General features: G+C 50.4%; 1 protein-coding gene across 7 annotated transcripts in view; it reads right to left on the bottom strand.

Moving 5' to 3' along the window:
- Capzb (capping actin protein of muscle Z-line subunit beta) overlaps positions 1-16,102 on the bottom strand; it is a 100,005-nt gene that overhangs the window by 83,474 nt on the left and 429 nt on the right. For 2 of the 7 annotated variants that reach the window (XM_006239175.5, XM_039109681.2), the window contains exon 1: positions 14,958-16,088. The exons of 2 other annotated variants lie outside the window; for them this stretch is intronic. In XM_006239175.5, the coding sequence (XP_006239237.1) occupies positions 14,958-15,050 (93 nt within the window). In that variant the 5' untranslated portion in view covers positions 15,051-16,088. Of the gene's footprint in view, positions 1-14,957; positions 16,089-16,102 lie in introns of those variants that run through there. 3 more of the 7 variants (XM_039109682.2, XM_006239172.5, XM_039109680.2) reach the window with 3 other exon arrangements.

The raw sequence follows: 16,102 nt of genomic DNA, 5'->3' as shown, positions 1-16,102 counted from the left end.
CTTGCAGGGGCTCAGTGCCCTCTTCTGACCTCCGATGGTACCTGCATGCATGTGGTGCACATCTGTACACTCAGACCCTAGATGTACAGGATAGATAAATAAAAAGAAATCCTATAGTTAAAAAAAAAAAAAGACCCTTTAAAACAAACAAGCAATGACCAGTGAGATGATTCAGCAGGTAAAGGAGGTTTGCCACCAAGCCTGAGGGCCTAAGGGCAATGACCCTTGGACTCACTTAAGTGTGTGTCTGTTGGGGGGCTGGGGGTGGGGGTGGGGCACAAATGACTCTTGCCAGCTATCCTCCAACCTCTCTACATCTCCACAGGTGTGTGTACTATACCTAGCCCACGTGAAATAAATGTAAACACATTTGTGTAAATAAATTTATTTGTATTTAAATGTGTAAACACATTTCTGTGTGTTTATAAAACACATAGAAAAAAACTTTAAAACTTATTTCATTGAGGCAGGGTCTTGCTATGTTGACCAGGCTAGCTTCAAACTTGGGGCTGTGGCCTCCGAGGGCTGAGATTAGAAAAGCATGCATTCTCACAAGTGGCTTCCAATTCTATTTTTAAAGCTGCACTGCAACTATCCCCCCTGGAAGACATGCACAAGCCAGGCTTCTGGACACACGCTGTGAGCAGAGCCTTACAATGTGGAGAAGCTGGTAACACTCTTACCATGCATTCAATTACAGACAGGGTCTGGCTCTATGGCCCCGGCTGGCCTGGGATTTGCCATACTCCTCTGCCCACAAGTGCTGGGATCACAGGTGGTGCCACACAGGTAGCCTGGGTGACAGCCCAGGCTACTCACTGTGTAGCCAGGGATGATCCTGAACTCCTCCTACTCGGCTGCTCAGCCTGCCAGGTGCCAGGGCTACATCCAGGCGCCACCAGAGTTGCTTTGGAACTTATTTTTAACTCTCCAAAATCAGTACAGTTGGTCCTTTGGGATCCAAGAGGGTTGGGTACTGAACCACCCACCTCCCCACCTGCGGTGATCCGAATGAGAAGGAGCCCCCACAGGCTCATGTACTGAACACTTGGTCCCTGACTGGCACTACTGTCTGGGGAGGTTGTGAAACTCTTAGGAGGTGCAGCCTCACTGGAGAAGGCACGTCATGGCGGGTCTTTGACAGTTTATCGCTCTCCTAACTGGCTGTTCACACTCTGCTTCCTGGGTGGATAAAGATACGTCCTGCCCCGCTCTCTGCTCCCCAGCACTGTGGGGCTCTAGCCCTAATAAATGTTCTTTAAATTGCTTTTGTGCAAAGTACTATCTAAACAAAGTGGCCACGTGCATACACCCGACAGGTACTGTGGCCACAGACGCTGCGTATGTCACTCTCATCTTTATTTTTGTTTGGTTTTGTTTTTTTGTTTTCAAGACAGGGTTTCTCTGTGTAGCCCTGCTATCCTGGAGCTCATATATAGACCACGCCGGCCTTGAACTTGGATTTTGTTTTGTTTTTAAAATTTCATTATCTGTGTCTGTCTGTGCATGTGTTCTCCAATACTCATGGAGGCCAGAAGAGGGTGTCAGATGCTTTGAAGTTAAAGTTGGAGTTAAAGGCACTAGTGAGTCATCCAGTGTGGATCTGAGCTCTGAACTCCATCTGATCCCCTCTGGTTGAGCAGTAAGAGATCTTAATCACTGAGCCCCTCATCCTCATGTTCCTCTGTTTGACTTTGGTTTTTGAGACAGGGGCTTGTGTAGCCCAGTCTTGAACTTGATACATAGCTAAGACACTGGCCTTGAACTCCGGAGCCCCCTGCGTCTACCTCCTGAGTACTGATTACAGGTGTGCGCGACCTCACCTGCCCCTCCTGAACAGTTTAGATCAACCCTAGTTGCTTATAATACTTAATGTAACAAAATTACATGCAAATTGTTGTTGCAGTATTTGGGAAATAATGGCCAGAGAGAGGGAGAGGGAGAGGGAGAGGGAGAGGGAGAGGGAGAGGGAGAGGGAGAGCTGTGTCCCTGCTGAGGCATCTGCTGTAAACAAATGGCCCCTCTTGTAGCTTCTGTGGTCTATTTTCTCAGTTGTGCATGCTTTGCTGAGTTGCCCATTTAAAAACATTGCTAATGTTGAAGTCCCTAAGCACACAAAGGCCACGAAGCTACACGCCTGAGCAGCCACTGCCGATCAATTCACTAGCAACACCTACTGAGGACCTTACACAGCATATGTCAGTTGCTTTCCTATTGCTGTGATAAAACCCCATAACCAAGGCGAAGGCGATTTATAAGGAAGGGTTTATTTGGGCTTCTGGTTGAAGGAGGTTAGAGTCTGTGCCGGCTGAGCAGGCGGCAGGCAGCTAAAGTGGCAGCCGACAGCTCACATCGGGAACCACAAGCTGGAGGCATAGAGAGCTAACTCTGTGGAGAGTATCTGAAGCCTCCAAACTGGCTCCAGTGATACACTTCCTCCAGCAAGCCACACCTCCTAGTGCTCCCCAAATAGCCACCAACAGGGGATGGCAGACACTTGGGAGAGAAACCCTGATCAAGTCACCCCAGCAATGTACACACTAAGTAGATGGTAAAAAAGGTTGTGACCAGGCCAGAGGGCACAGCTCAGTGGCAGAATACACACCTAGCATGAGAAATGGCCCTGCGTTAGAGCCCCAACACCCACCCCCCCAAAAAGGAAACCATGTTAAAGAAAAGCCAATAAGCAACAGTTCTGGCAGGCAGCCAGACAGGAGAAACCATGGGGACTGACCCTGCAAAGAGGAGGCCATCTCAACTTGCAGACCCTGCCACATGGAGGAAGTGAAGCTTGCTCTAGGCAGGCAGAAGGAGGTTGCTCACAGGACCCCAAGGAACAGCAGCCTCACAGAGACACTAGGACACTCACGGGGCTCCAGGACCAGAAGAAGCATGGGAGAAAAGTGCCAATCCTCTTTGCCCTACAGTCTCACTCCTAGAGACTTCTCTAAAGAAGGGAACAGGGGATGAGAAGAACAGACAGACAGACATCTGTCCACTGCACCACAGCATAGCAAAGACAATAAACCTCACCTATTAATCACATGACCCCTCTGACAGAAAATTGGTTGCCATGCCTTCTCCAGGACTGCCATGAACATGTCACGATACTTGTGGTCTTCACACCCTATACTGAAAGCCATGTGATGGTCTATATAATAGGTCTCCCCCCCCCCCCAACACACACACACTCTCCAGCACCCTGTTACTGCTATCCACACTACTTAAGTACAAAACAAATCAGGAGCCACAGGTCAAAGGGACCCTAGTTTGAGTCAAGCCATCACTGGGCGATCGGAGCACCTCCCTCAGCTGATATCAGCACCCCATATACCGTACTCACATCACTTCTAGTGTAACGTCCTAAACGCAAAAGGCTCTCACGCACAGAATTGGGAACTCCGCAGAACACTGCATGCGAAGCTCTAAGGCTGGCTGGTGCCATCAGCACTCACCCACACTTGTCCCAACACACAGCCCATCACTTGAGGTTTGGAAACCTCAGTCTCTCCTCCTACTACCCCTTTCCATAGTGATATTGGAGTAAGAGTCATCCCCACAAAGTGCCCAGTTCATCATACAAACAGGCAGGACCAAGATGGGTCCGGTGCCTGTAACCCAGAAACTGGGAGGTAGAGAAGAGAAGAGCAGGCATTCAAGGTCATCCCTGGATACAGAGCAAGTTCAATGCTAGTCCTGGCTACCAAAGACCATCTCAAGTTTTTTATAAATTAAAATTTAACAGAAATGGTGGAGGACCTGAAGAGGCAGCCTAAATTCTATGTCTGCATTCTGCCAATTAGTCATACAGTGGGAGGACCCCTCCTGGGGACCTAGCAACTAGGAATCTATGATTTCAACAACTATCTCTTCTGGGGCTGGGCTGTGGTTCAGCTGACAGTGCCTGCCCATTATGCAGGAAATCCTGCACTGGATCCCCAGTACCACATAAACCAGGCACGGTAGCATATGCCTATACCTCTAAGTGGAGACTTGGAAGTTTTGGGGCATCTGTGACTACACAGGAGGTTTGAGATCAGCTTGGTCAACCTGAGCCTCTGCCATGCTCCGACCTCAAGAACAACAACAAAGCTAGAAGAAAGAATTCTGAACACTCTCATCATAAACAATGATAAATGGCCAAATAGAGAAGGTAAGGACTTAAACATAATATAAAGTACATATGGACATGATTTTATGTTCAGGCCACCTCACTCTCGTACTAGCCACGTGCCCTAACCCTAACCCTACAAGACATCTCATACATAACCTTCCAAACCTCCATTTCCATACCAGCAAATACAAGTGTGGCAAGAAACGGTAACGACACAGAGGTCAGCCTAGTGTTCCCCTTGCACCATCAGCCTGGAAGCTACACTCGGAGGGAGGCCTGCTGCAGGTAAGGCCCAAGAGCGAATGCTGGAATCTGACTGCAGGGCCCTCCCCACCCTACTCTGCCCTGAACATGTACAGGATTTTGTAGTCCAGGCATTCTTAGAACTAATCCAACGTGACAGTTTACATGACAAATGGTCAACTCGTTGCCCTACACAAAGCCTATTTGAAGTGCCCGCATGTGAAGCCTGAGAGATAGCACAGTATAGCAGTATTCTCAGTTAACCCTCTACCCTGGGACGACATCTACCCTGTCTACAGATGGGGAGCTGGTCTCAGAAATGAAGCGCTGGGTTGGAACCATGAAGGATGCAGATCTGGAGGGGCTTCCCCATCACTAACCCAGGGCTGCCTTCCTCTCTCATCTCACTCTTTGTCCTCCTTCCTGCTTAGTTACCTGAGTCCCAGCACTCCCTGTTTTAATATCAAACACATGCTGGGGCCGAAACATGGCTTAGCTTGTAGGATGCGAACTCATCTTCCCAAGGATCTACGTTCAGTTCCCATCACCCACGTCAGGTGGCTCATAACCACCTACCACTCCAGCTCCAGGGGATCAGATGCCCTCTTGTGGTCTCATGGTAAGCACACAGAGACACAGAAATAAAACTTTTTTCTTTTTAATTGGTTATATGGAGTGGTGGCTCATGCCTTTAATCCTGGCAGATGAATCTCTTGTGAGTTCCGGGCCAGCCTGGTCTACATAGCAAGTACCAGACCAGCCTGAGCTACATAGTGAGACTCATATGCCCTCAAACAAAATAGTAAGGCCCTGAGGCAGCGATGTCTGCTGAGTCTGTGGCAATTCACCAATGCAGCATGAGTGTGCAGAAGTCAGGAGTGACCGTAAAACTTGTCATCTTCAGAAGAGAAAAAAGTGGGCCAGAAAACAAGTTTAGTATGGGAGGAATGGCTGACAAGGACCACTGACAAGCATCCTGCCTTGCCTCCTTCAAAGTCTCTAGGCACCATGTACAGCTAGCACACCAAGGTTGGTCACTTATGCTCAGAGGAGTGGCTTATATTATCACTTGGAACAAACAGCTCGTTCACAGAGCGCAGGCGCATGCTTGGTGATGCTCAGAGCTGGTGAGACTTGCACCTGCCTGCTTGGAGAGTCGACGCAACACCAAGTGCCAAGTGCCAAGCACTCGAACCAGGCAAAGGGGCACCCACACTCACAGGTCCTTTGGGGACTAACAACAAGTTAAGCAAGCTCACGGACATCCACAGGATGGAGCTCTCCCGAGCATGCAGTGACTTAACAGTCTGTCTGGCTTTGCACTGCCTCCTTCAATCCTCATAAACCCACTGGAGAGAGCTCCCCACAACACTCACACAGGAGCTGGGGACTGAACCCAGAATACTTATGCTAGACAAGCACCCCCTCACTGAGCTACAGACCCCAGTAGAAATGGCTACTTTATTGTTGTTGGGTTTGAGTGGAGGTTTTTTTTTTAGTTGGTGGTGGTTTGCTTGTTTTTGAGTCAGTCTCATGTGGTCCTGGCTGGTCTGGAATTCAGCCATCCTCCTGCCTCTGCCTCCCAAGTACAGAGATCAAAGACATGCACTATTTTTTTTTAAAGATTTAGTTTATGTTTGTGAGTTCACTGTCATTTTCTTCAGACACACCAGAAGAGGGCATCGGATCCCATTACAGGTGGTTGTGAGCCACCATGTGGTTGCTGGAATTTGAACTCAGGACCTCTGGAAGAGTAGTCAGTGCTCTTAAGTGCTGAGTTATCTCTCCAGCCCAAAGACATGCACTATCACGCCAGTGAAAATAGCAACTTTTACTCGCACCATTTCAGAGACAAGAAGACAGACAAGGACCTCATCCTGGTCTTCTGCCTCCAGCACACCCTTTCACAGCCTTGGACTTGGGAATCTCGACTGCCTGGGAGCAGTAAGAAATGCCAAAAACAGCAGACAGCTCCTGTAACTGAAGGCCAGGCGCTCACCGACCACCACACGCTGGCTGCTATCAGGACCACAGGTGGTTTTCCCAGGGACACACTGCCAGCCTTCGGTATCACGAGTGAGCTGACCTGACCTGACAATCTCTGCTCAGCTCTTTCTTTCCCCATTAAGACCTTGGCTCTGATGGCTGGTTTAGCCTTATGAAAGTTGGGTTTAAGAGATCCAAAGAAACTGGGCAGTGGTGACAGTCCAGGCCTTTAATCCCAGTGCTCAGGAGGCAGAAGCAGGCAAATCTCTGAGTTCGAGGCCAGCCTACTCTACAAAGTGAGTCTAGGACAACCAGGGCCAGTACACAGAGAAACCCTGTCTCGAAAAACCAAAGGGGGCAGGGAGGGAGAGAGAGAACGGGTGGGGAAGATATCTAACCATAGAAAACTGGACACTGCAAGGGTCTCCCACTCAAACTGCCCTACTCTCTCACCATGCACTCCACCATAAATATGCTGGACCACAGAAACACTGACACCTGACAATTTTTACCTACCAAAACATAGCAGTCTCACATGGTTCATTCTCATATAGGGAAGCTGTTCACATCATTAAGAACAAACAGGCGAGTCAGTCGTTCAACAAACACTGATGGAGCCACAACACAGGCCAGGAACAAGGGAACATTGCTGCAGCACTCACGATGAAGCAAGCAAGGGGATTTATAACTTCCCTCCCCAAAATAAACTCAGCAGGCAGAAGAGAAATGGTCAATGGGGCATACCCAAAGCCACCTACAAGTGCCCAAGGCTTGGGATGTGAATCACAGGAAACTAGGTGAGGGAACCCTGCCGGGCTTACTCACCAACAGTTCCCAACAGGCAGTGTCATGAGGGAGGGCTCAACCTCCACCAATGCTTCCTAGGCTAGAAGGCTTCTTTCTAAAGCCACTCTGCAGGGTCCCTCCACCTAAGAGCTGTTATTTCAACAACTTGACCCAAAGCACAAGCGTCTGCCTCCTATACCAAGCCCAAACTTGCTCAGTCACTGTGGCTAGACCTACTGAGGGGGGCATTTGCCTTCAGTTTTTCATCTATAAAATAACCACCCCAGAAGAATCTGATTGGCAGGAGCTTTTGAGTAGGATGTCAACATGGAGTCACATGGTAACCGCTCATGCCTCACTGGGGCCCCTGAGCGATTTACCACTCTCTCTGAGCTTTCATTTCTTTATCTACAACAGGAGGAAATGGTTCTAGGGCTGGGGTTGACAGAACCAGATATCAAGATCGTGGGCACCACGACAGAAGGAAAGGGACGGTAGTGACTAACAGGAGCTCTAGGAGTGGGTACACCATCGACTGAGCAGTTGCCCGGCAACCTCCAATTCCAGGACCGTCAGGCCACACCTCAAGCCCAAAGCTGTCACCTCAAATCTCAGGACAGGCAGAAACAACTGTTTACACGTACATGCTGTGAAAATGCTGACTGAATGAGACTTCACCAGGGCGTACACTGAGAAAGCTCACAGCAGAACCCTCAACACTGGCCAGAGAGATGGTCCAGCATAAAAGCCAGGTACCTGCTGTACAAGCCCTACGAACTGAGTCCAATCCTGGGAATTCACACAAAGGTGGAAGGAGTTGTCTCTGATCCACACACACACACACACACACACACACACACACACACACCATCCTCAACAGAGGCTGGGCGAGACAGCACACACCTTTAATCCTAATACTTTAGGTGGACGCAGGAAGACGAGGAGCTCAGAGACATTCTATCCATATAGCAACCTGCACCCCAAACCTAGGTGAGGTCACCAGGCAGTTAGAGGTGCAGAGGACCAATAAAAGCACACACACAAGGCACAGGGAGAAATTCTGGAGTGGCTCCCTGAGAGGCCAACCTGCTAGGGCAAGACAGCACCACAGGGTGGGCACATACATGCTCCTCCATGTTCCTCCCCTATTTAGTAGTACAAACTACAACAGAGGAGGAAACTGAGTATGTAAAACCAGACAAAGTCCAACAAGATCCAAGCCACCAGCAGAGAAACCCTGAGCAACAGGACGACATGGCAAGCCTGACCTGAACCCCTGCCATTCACAGCTACCAGGACAACTCCCCTGGCTCAGAGCTACTTGGAAGCTGCAAAGGTCTCTCTCACCACAACCACACACCATAACGACATTTAGGTCAAGAACCAACTACCTTCGCCATTTGTGGTCCCTAAGCTGAGAGCACCTGGTGAGAAAAGCCTAGCTATATTTTAAGTCAGAGATGATTCCCTGGGCAAATGTAATCCCGCAATGTTTTTTACATATAAGAGCACTACAGGGGCTGGAGAGGTGGCTCAGTGGTTAAGAGCACTGCCTGCTCTTCCAGAGGTCATGAGTTCAATTCCCAGCAACCACATGGTGGCTCACAACCATCTGAAATAAGATCTGATGCCCTCTTTTGGTGTGTCTGAAGACAGCTACAATGTACTTTTAATTAATTAATTAATTAAATCTTTAAAAAAAAAAAAAAACGAACACTCCAGTGGTGGCCAGTCAGAGAATGGTTTCAGAGAAGATCCTGATGAGTTCAGCACAAGAAGAGGAAGCTTCAGGGAGCAGTTTAAGCAGAAGTTCAGGGTCAGAGCCAGGGGGAACAGCTGCCAGTGCCCCACATTGTGGTAAGAACTCTGAGGCCAGAAAGAAGCACTGGACTGGAGTTCTTAGCAGGCTGGGGTTTACCTGGGCTGGCCTCTAAGGCTACCAGCTCTGGGTCAGAGGCTCCAACTACAGCAGGCTCATCAGGGTTGGTGCTGTCTCCCAGGCCAGCTGGGAGGCTACATGAATGGCTGGCCATCAACTACCCATGGTAATAAAAATAACCTTACAACAGCAGCCAACAGGCCTCTCCCACTTTAACCATGCTAGCCAGGCACTGCCTACAGTTTCCATACACTCAGGCAGTCCCTGTAATAATCCCGCCACAGCAAGGTCCTGGGCAGTAACCACCTGGGCAGGAGGATGGTAACCACTAGGCCACTGCTAGTAGTGGATTAGAGGACTACAACTAAGTCCACAGCTGTGGTCGAGGTGTCCACAGAATGAACGACAAAGAAAATGGCTAGGGGTGGGGGAGGCTGGAGAGAGATGGCACAACGGTTAAGAGCACAACTTCCTCTTGCAAAGGACCCAGGTTCCGTTCCCAGCACCCACACGAAGGCTCCAAATCACCCACAACTCCAATTCCAGATCTGACACTCTTCTGACTGCCACAGGCATGCATGTGGTACGCAGACACACTTGTAGGCAAAACACTCATTCACATAAAATAATCCTTAGAAAGAAAAAGAAAGAAAGAAAGAAAGAAAGAAAGAAAGAAAGAAAGAAAGAAAGAAAGAAAGAAGAGAGGGAGGGAGGGAGGGAGGGAGGGAGAGAGGGAAGAAGGAAGGAAGGAAGGAAGGAAGGAAGGAAGGAAGGAAGGAAGGAAGGAAGGAAGGAAGATCGAAGTCAAGGCAGCCCAGGCAGCCCTGGTCTCTTCCTCCGTACCCTGAGATACCCTGAGAATACCTTGGGCCTGTCTCGTTGCACTGCATGGAATATGAAAACAGCCACTCGGCAGGGCCTCCCACACTGTAGACTGCCTCAGTAGTTGGGTCTCAGGCACTGACATGCCTAGATGCTACAGTACACTGGGCCACCAGCAGCAGGCTAGGCTAGCTGTCACTTGGCTAACCATGCAGAATGCCCACTCATGTCAATCATCTATCAGGGCTCTGTGGGTCCCATTATCTAGGATTTAAACTAATCAGAAAGAGCTGTTTGGTCAATGACCAATCGGAAGGCCTGCATGTCCATCTCTGGGGGCAGATGTACCTCTCAACCAGATGGCAGACCTCTGCAGCTCACTGTGCCTATCTGCCTTTCTCCACTACAGGCCCCAGCCAGCCTGGCCAGACCCTGCTACCTCGAAGGAGATGCCTACGAATGTACCCATCCCCCTTTCCTCCCTCTTCATCTGCAGTACCTGTCTACACAGCATGGCTAGAGGACTCATGCTAAAATACCACTGCTCCATCAGCCTGCTCACATTTCCACCTGCCCTGTGAGAAATGTCCCTGGCTCCACGCTGTCCAGACCAAACGCAAACTCCTGAGCTTAGCAGCTGGCAGCTGGCAGCGAACACTTCCTCTCCATGTCTACCCAGTGGTTCTCAAACCCACCCTGCTGACATCACACTGACCTTGGACTTGGTACTGTGAACTCACAGGCTGATGGTGCCCCACCCTAACCTCCCCTTCCTCTTTGGCTGGGCAAGGTCTTCCTGGGCTTCAGGCCCAGCCCCCAAACTGACTGAGGACTGGAATGTCTACAGGGCTTCCGGAGCGAGGTGAAACACCTGACTAGCACGCACACGTGGCCTTCCAGAGTTCTTCCAGAACTTTCCCTCCAAGCTGTACTAAACTTCTTGAGCATACTTTTCCTCCTCTCCAGGATGAGAGAACAGGGGCTGTGGCTTCCATTTGTGTCACATACACTTGGGTATACAAAAGTTGACAGAGGGGGTTGGGGATTTAGTTCAGTGGTAGAGCGCTTGCCTAGCAAGCGCAAGGCCCTGGGTTCGGTCCCCAGCTCTGAAAAAAAAAAAAAAAAAAAGTTGACAGAGAGCCGCTATAGCCCCAACTTACTGTGTTGCCAGTATATTAAAAATGCCATTTCTCAGCCAATGATGAAAGAAGAGAACCAACTTCCCAAAGTTATCCTCTGGCCTCCACACACAGATTGTGGAGCACCTACACACACACACACACACACACACACACACACACACACACACACACACACACACACACACTAAATTTAAAACCATTTCCTTTTCCTGGTGTCCCTAAGAAATACTCCCCTCACCCTGTACATCAAGGAACTAAGGGGAAGGAAGGAGGGGCGCTCACTTAGGTCACACACTTAGGTCACACAGAAAGGCAATCAGGACTCCACCCAGACACACCCCACTCTGAAGGCAGCAAGGGAGAGACAGCCACCTCTCAGCTCTCACTACCTTCCTACTCAGTGCCATGGAAGACTTCCTGAGCACCCAGCAGCCAGTGCATGGTACAGGTGACAAGGCTCTGCATGGACAAGCGCTCCTGCATTCTGTTGCCTGTCTTTGCCCCCCTCAATCAAAGTGGACTCCACCCATAAAGACACCGCATCCAAATCTGATTTCTTTTTCTTTTTTTTTTTTTTTTTAAGAGGGAGGAGTAATTTTTGAGACAGGATCTCTCTATGTATCCCAGACGACCTGGAGTCCTGCTGTGTAGAGCAGGAAAGACCTTAAATTCATAGAGATCTGCTGCTTCTTTCTCCTAAGCACTGGGATTTTTAAAGGGGTGCACCACTATGTCTAGCTCTAAGTCTAGCTTCTTATACACTGTTGTCTGTGGTCCAAAGCTGATCCTTCCTCATCAAGCTTTTGCAAGGCAAAAATCAACAGCTTCTGGTGGAGTGGATGGCACATGGCTAGAGCCCCATAAATATCTCCACCTCCTTACAATGAGACATTCGTCTGTGAATGCTACACTAGCTAATCCCAATGCCAGTGAGTGTGCAGTAGACTGGTCCAGGCTGGCAGACCCAGCCCTCATGGAGGACCTGTTCCAAGCCCCTATGCCTGTGGTCAATACTTCTGAAACACAGTCTCACAGAGGGTCTAAACTACAGATCTGCAATTCACATCGTTCACCTGACCTTCTGAGCTTCAGACATTCCTTGAACAAAAACAAGCTGAGCAGTCACTGTTTCCAGACCCTGGGCCAGTGCCAGTGGTGGATGTCCACCATGTCTCAAGGTTGCGTCTCAGGCTGCAGGCTGCAGACATACACACTTTATTCCACTGGACTGAAAACACTCGAAAAGCCAAGAGCGGGGTTGGGGATTTAGCTCAGTGGTAGAGCGCTTGCCTAGCAAACGCAAGGCCCTGGGTTCGGTCCCCAGCTCTGAAAAAAAGAAAAAGGAAAAAAAAAAAAAAAAAGAAAAGAAAAAGGAAAAGCCAAGAGCACAGAACCCAGCTCAGGCCACAATGTCCCCTTCCATTTCCTCTACAGTGCATGCTTATGACCCTGGCACTGACAGTAAATACTGTCCCCCTTATCATTAGGGGAGAGTGACAAGGTGTCTCTCCCACCCTGTTGCTCAGGTTGGACCTGAACTTCTGAGTAGCCAGAGTCATAGGAGTGTGACACTGCCTGACTTTCCAAGCTCTGTTGTAGGCTCCCTAACAGTGGAAGCCAGAGGCCCACATCGTGTCTGCCTTGCTCTCTGCTACTCCTCAGCACACAGCAGCTCATGATGCACACATCTAAGCAGTGATGCCTACAGCTCCAGATCGGTGCCTAGTAAGTGCTCTACAATAAGCACTTCCCGCTCTGGCAAGCAAGGCTCTGAGCTGTCAGGGCCCTTGCCCTGTGTCCTCCCTCCTCCTCCATAGAATGTAACAGTATAGCACTTCCAAATTATAAATAGATCTACCTTCAAAGGCACGTCTGTCATTTTCCCAATCTTAAACTAATAATCACGGGCTACTTATCAAAAGGAGACTGGCTGCGTTTACTTGAACAGAACAAGCATACACAAGGTCTCTAAGTCCAACTACACAGGAAGTTGTTTAAAGTTATACTGTTTGCTTATTTATTTACTTATTGGGGGAAGGGAGACAGGACTCTGTGAGTATGCTGGTTAGAGGAAGACTTGGTTCTACATATGGGTTCTAGGAATTGAACTCTGCTCCCCTAGCTTGGCAGCAGTCACCTTTAACCCCTGAGCATCTCTCCGGATCTTATTCACAGGAGGAGCCCACCAAGATACATTGCAGTCTACTCCATTTCCCCTTTTAACAATAGGACCTCTCCTACCAGCTCTTGTCATCAGTGCCATCTGTGAGCAACAGGTCCTAAGGAGCCTCCTTGGCCTCTCACTGTCCCAGCCCCACCACTGAGCACCAGCATCTTAATGCTCAGAATAATAACCTCAAAGTCAGAAGCCAGAGCTCTGTGGTGCGTTGACACTGTAAAGCACTTAGGGACAGTCGTAAGACTGCCTGCTGAGGGGATGTAAATAAACCCCATTTGCCTATGCACTCTTATCGGGACAGTGGACTTGTCTCCAAGAACAACCGTGGACTCCACTCCAAGTCAAATGCATTTAAAGTCTCTCCCCTCAGTGGGCACCCTGGAGCTGGCTAGCCACTTGCTCTACCACCAAGCCCGCTGCAAACCAACCCATGGTTGTCTTCATTATCTACGATGCAGCCCCATTCCACCACTTCTGGTTTGTCCAAACTACCCACACCAAGGCATCGGACTGTTCTAGCATAGTATGAACCTGACTATAAGGCAGTCAGAAACCACTCAGGGGACTAGGATACTTGAAAAACAAGTTCATGAGAAGGAGTGTCAACCTCCGAGTGGCTGCGCTCATAGACACATCCCAGATCACACCAAGCAATCTCCTGGTTTTCACTGAAACAGGGTCTCACTCTCAGTGTTGCCCGAGATGGCCTTGAATGCCTTAAACAGCTGAGATTACAGGTATGTGGCGCCAGGCCCAGCCTCCCCAGTCAAATGGCTCAGAGCTAGGCACTGTTCTAGGACCAGATAGACAGGGACAGAAAACACAAGGCCACAATCTCTGTCCCCAGAGAGCCGGGATCAGGTGCACAGGCTATACTACTGTCTCCCAATGGCGGTCTCCTAACAGGGGATCCACCCACAGTTTGCAGGGATGAGTGCTTGCCCTCCGCGGCCGTGCCCAAGCATCCCGTCATTATGGTTCTTGCAGAGTGTCATTATATCAGATATACACAGCATACAAGGAAGATGGCTGCCTGGAGGCTGCTTGCTGGGCATGCTTTCACTGCCCAAGAGTCTCGCACAGACTGAACAACATTTTGAGTCAGTTACAATGAATGCTCCAGCTTTTCTTTACCCTGTCAAACGGAGAAAGCAAAGGCCTAGAGGACTCTGGGGGACTAAGTCCCATCTGGTCACCCTCTCCTGGCACCCTCTCCTATTTCCGTGCTGGGGGCACACATAGAAAACTTCAGTCTACTTTGAAGAATCTCACCCAAAACTGTCCTGGACAAGTCCTTCCCCGTGCAGACTAAGATCAGGGTTTCAGACTCCCAGGCCAGTTTTCAGCCAAGAGCAACAGTATGAAAAACAGTCTTTGCCTATGCTTTTAAATCGATATATAGAAAGTTTATTAGCCAATCAGATTTAGTCACCCCCAACTCAATGGCTGCACCCTGAATTAAACAAGGAACAGGGCTCCTCAAAACCATCTAGGGTCCAAAATCCACTCCTACTGGAGGGGAGCCCTCCGCAAGGCTGTGATGTTCTGCATGAAGCAGGTGGATGGCCTTCCCTCTCAGTCTACCTTACAAGGCTTCCTTGACCACGTGAGGTAGCTCTCTGGCCCTTCCACCTAGAAGGTGGGCCTGCTCTGCAGGTATCCAGATGGATTAGGGGGTGCAGGGATATGGGGGAGGGGGGGAACGACACACCTAGGGCTCCTCAAATAAGTTATGAGCATAGAGGCCTGACTTCATTACCAAAACAAACACCATGAGTAGAGTGAGGTAGTTCTCGGGCCGCTCACCTGATCAGCGGCACCTCCATAATCAGCAGTTCCAACCCTTACAAGCTGACAGTTCAGGGGGAAAGGAAGGCTGCGCCTGCTAGGATGCATCATGTCCAGGCTGAAGGATGGGCTGCTGAGCTTGGTGTCCCCCAGCCCCAAGGCTGTGGCCTCACAAGAGCGATTGTGAGTTCACCCCTGTCCACTTGGCTTACCCACCGTCAGCACTCTGCTCCCCGACTCAGGCAGGGCACCCCTAAATACGCGCTGTATTAGCTGCTCTAGGGCCTCCCAAGGGAAATGCCCTGCTCTGCCTTCCGGGCACACAGATGCCGCCCTTCTCTCCCTTGCTCGCTTGTTCACTCACACCGAACCTAAGCGGCCTCCCCAGAAAGGGGCAAGCCTAGGAAAGGCACAGCACCCGGACTACCCCCACCCTGGTTGGGGCTCTCCCCCGCTCACCAGAGGCTGCCAAGGAAGAGCCTCCTAGGAACAGGGGAGGGGACACCTGGGTTAGGAGCAGGACACCGAGCAAGCAGGGTCTAGATGGGAGGGTGAGGGTAAGAGCAGCGCAGGGCTGACGCAGGCTAGGTTTAAGTCGTGAGAAGTCGGGGGAAGGGGACCGCTAGGGCCGGGGGTGGGGGGGAGCTGGGGGTAGGGAGGTGCAGGAGGGGAACACAGTCGGAATAGAGAGGGCAGACTTGAGGACCACGGAGAGGAGAGTCCATCAGGGTGGAGGAAACAAACCTAGGCTGAGTTCACTGGAAAGGGATCGTCGAGGCGCAGGCTGGGGCCATGGAGAGAAGAGTTTGGGGAAAGGGGCCTAGACTGGGCCACAGGAGTGAAAACCACGGTCCTAGCTTGGGCCCTGGGACCGAGGCAGGGGCCCAAGTTCAGCCCATGGGATGAAGGCCTGCGAGAAGGGTGCTTGGAGGGAAGGAAGGTCTAGCCTGGGATAAGCGAGACTAGTCTGGACATGCGGGGGAAGAACTCGGCTTCACATGGAGCCCAAGGCGAGGTCATAAGCTATAAGGACCTCCCGCCGCCCACTCAGGACCCGAAGAGTGGCGTCTGCCTAAGGTCCCGGACCCCGCCCCTCCCCCACCCCGGATCCCCACCCTCCCCGGGCCGGCGGGTCGGCGAGAGAGTGGACGCAAGCTCCCGCA

This window comes from Rattus norvegicus, chromosome 5, assembly GCF_036323735.1.
Source record: "Rattus norvegicus strain BN/NHsdMcwi chromosome 5, GRCr8, whole genome shotgun sequence".
Classification (NCBI taxonomy): Eukaryota; Metazoa; Chordata; class Mammalia; order Rodentia; family Muridae; genus Rattus; species Rattus norvegicus.
The sequence above is the reverse complement of the archived record's forward strand: the minus strand, read 5'-3'. Positions and strand labels throughout refer to the sequence as shown.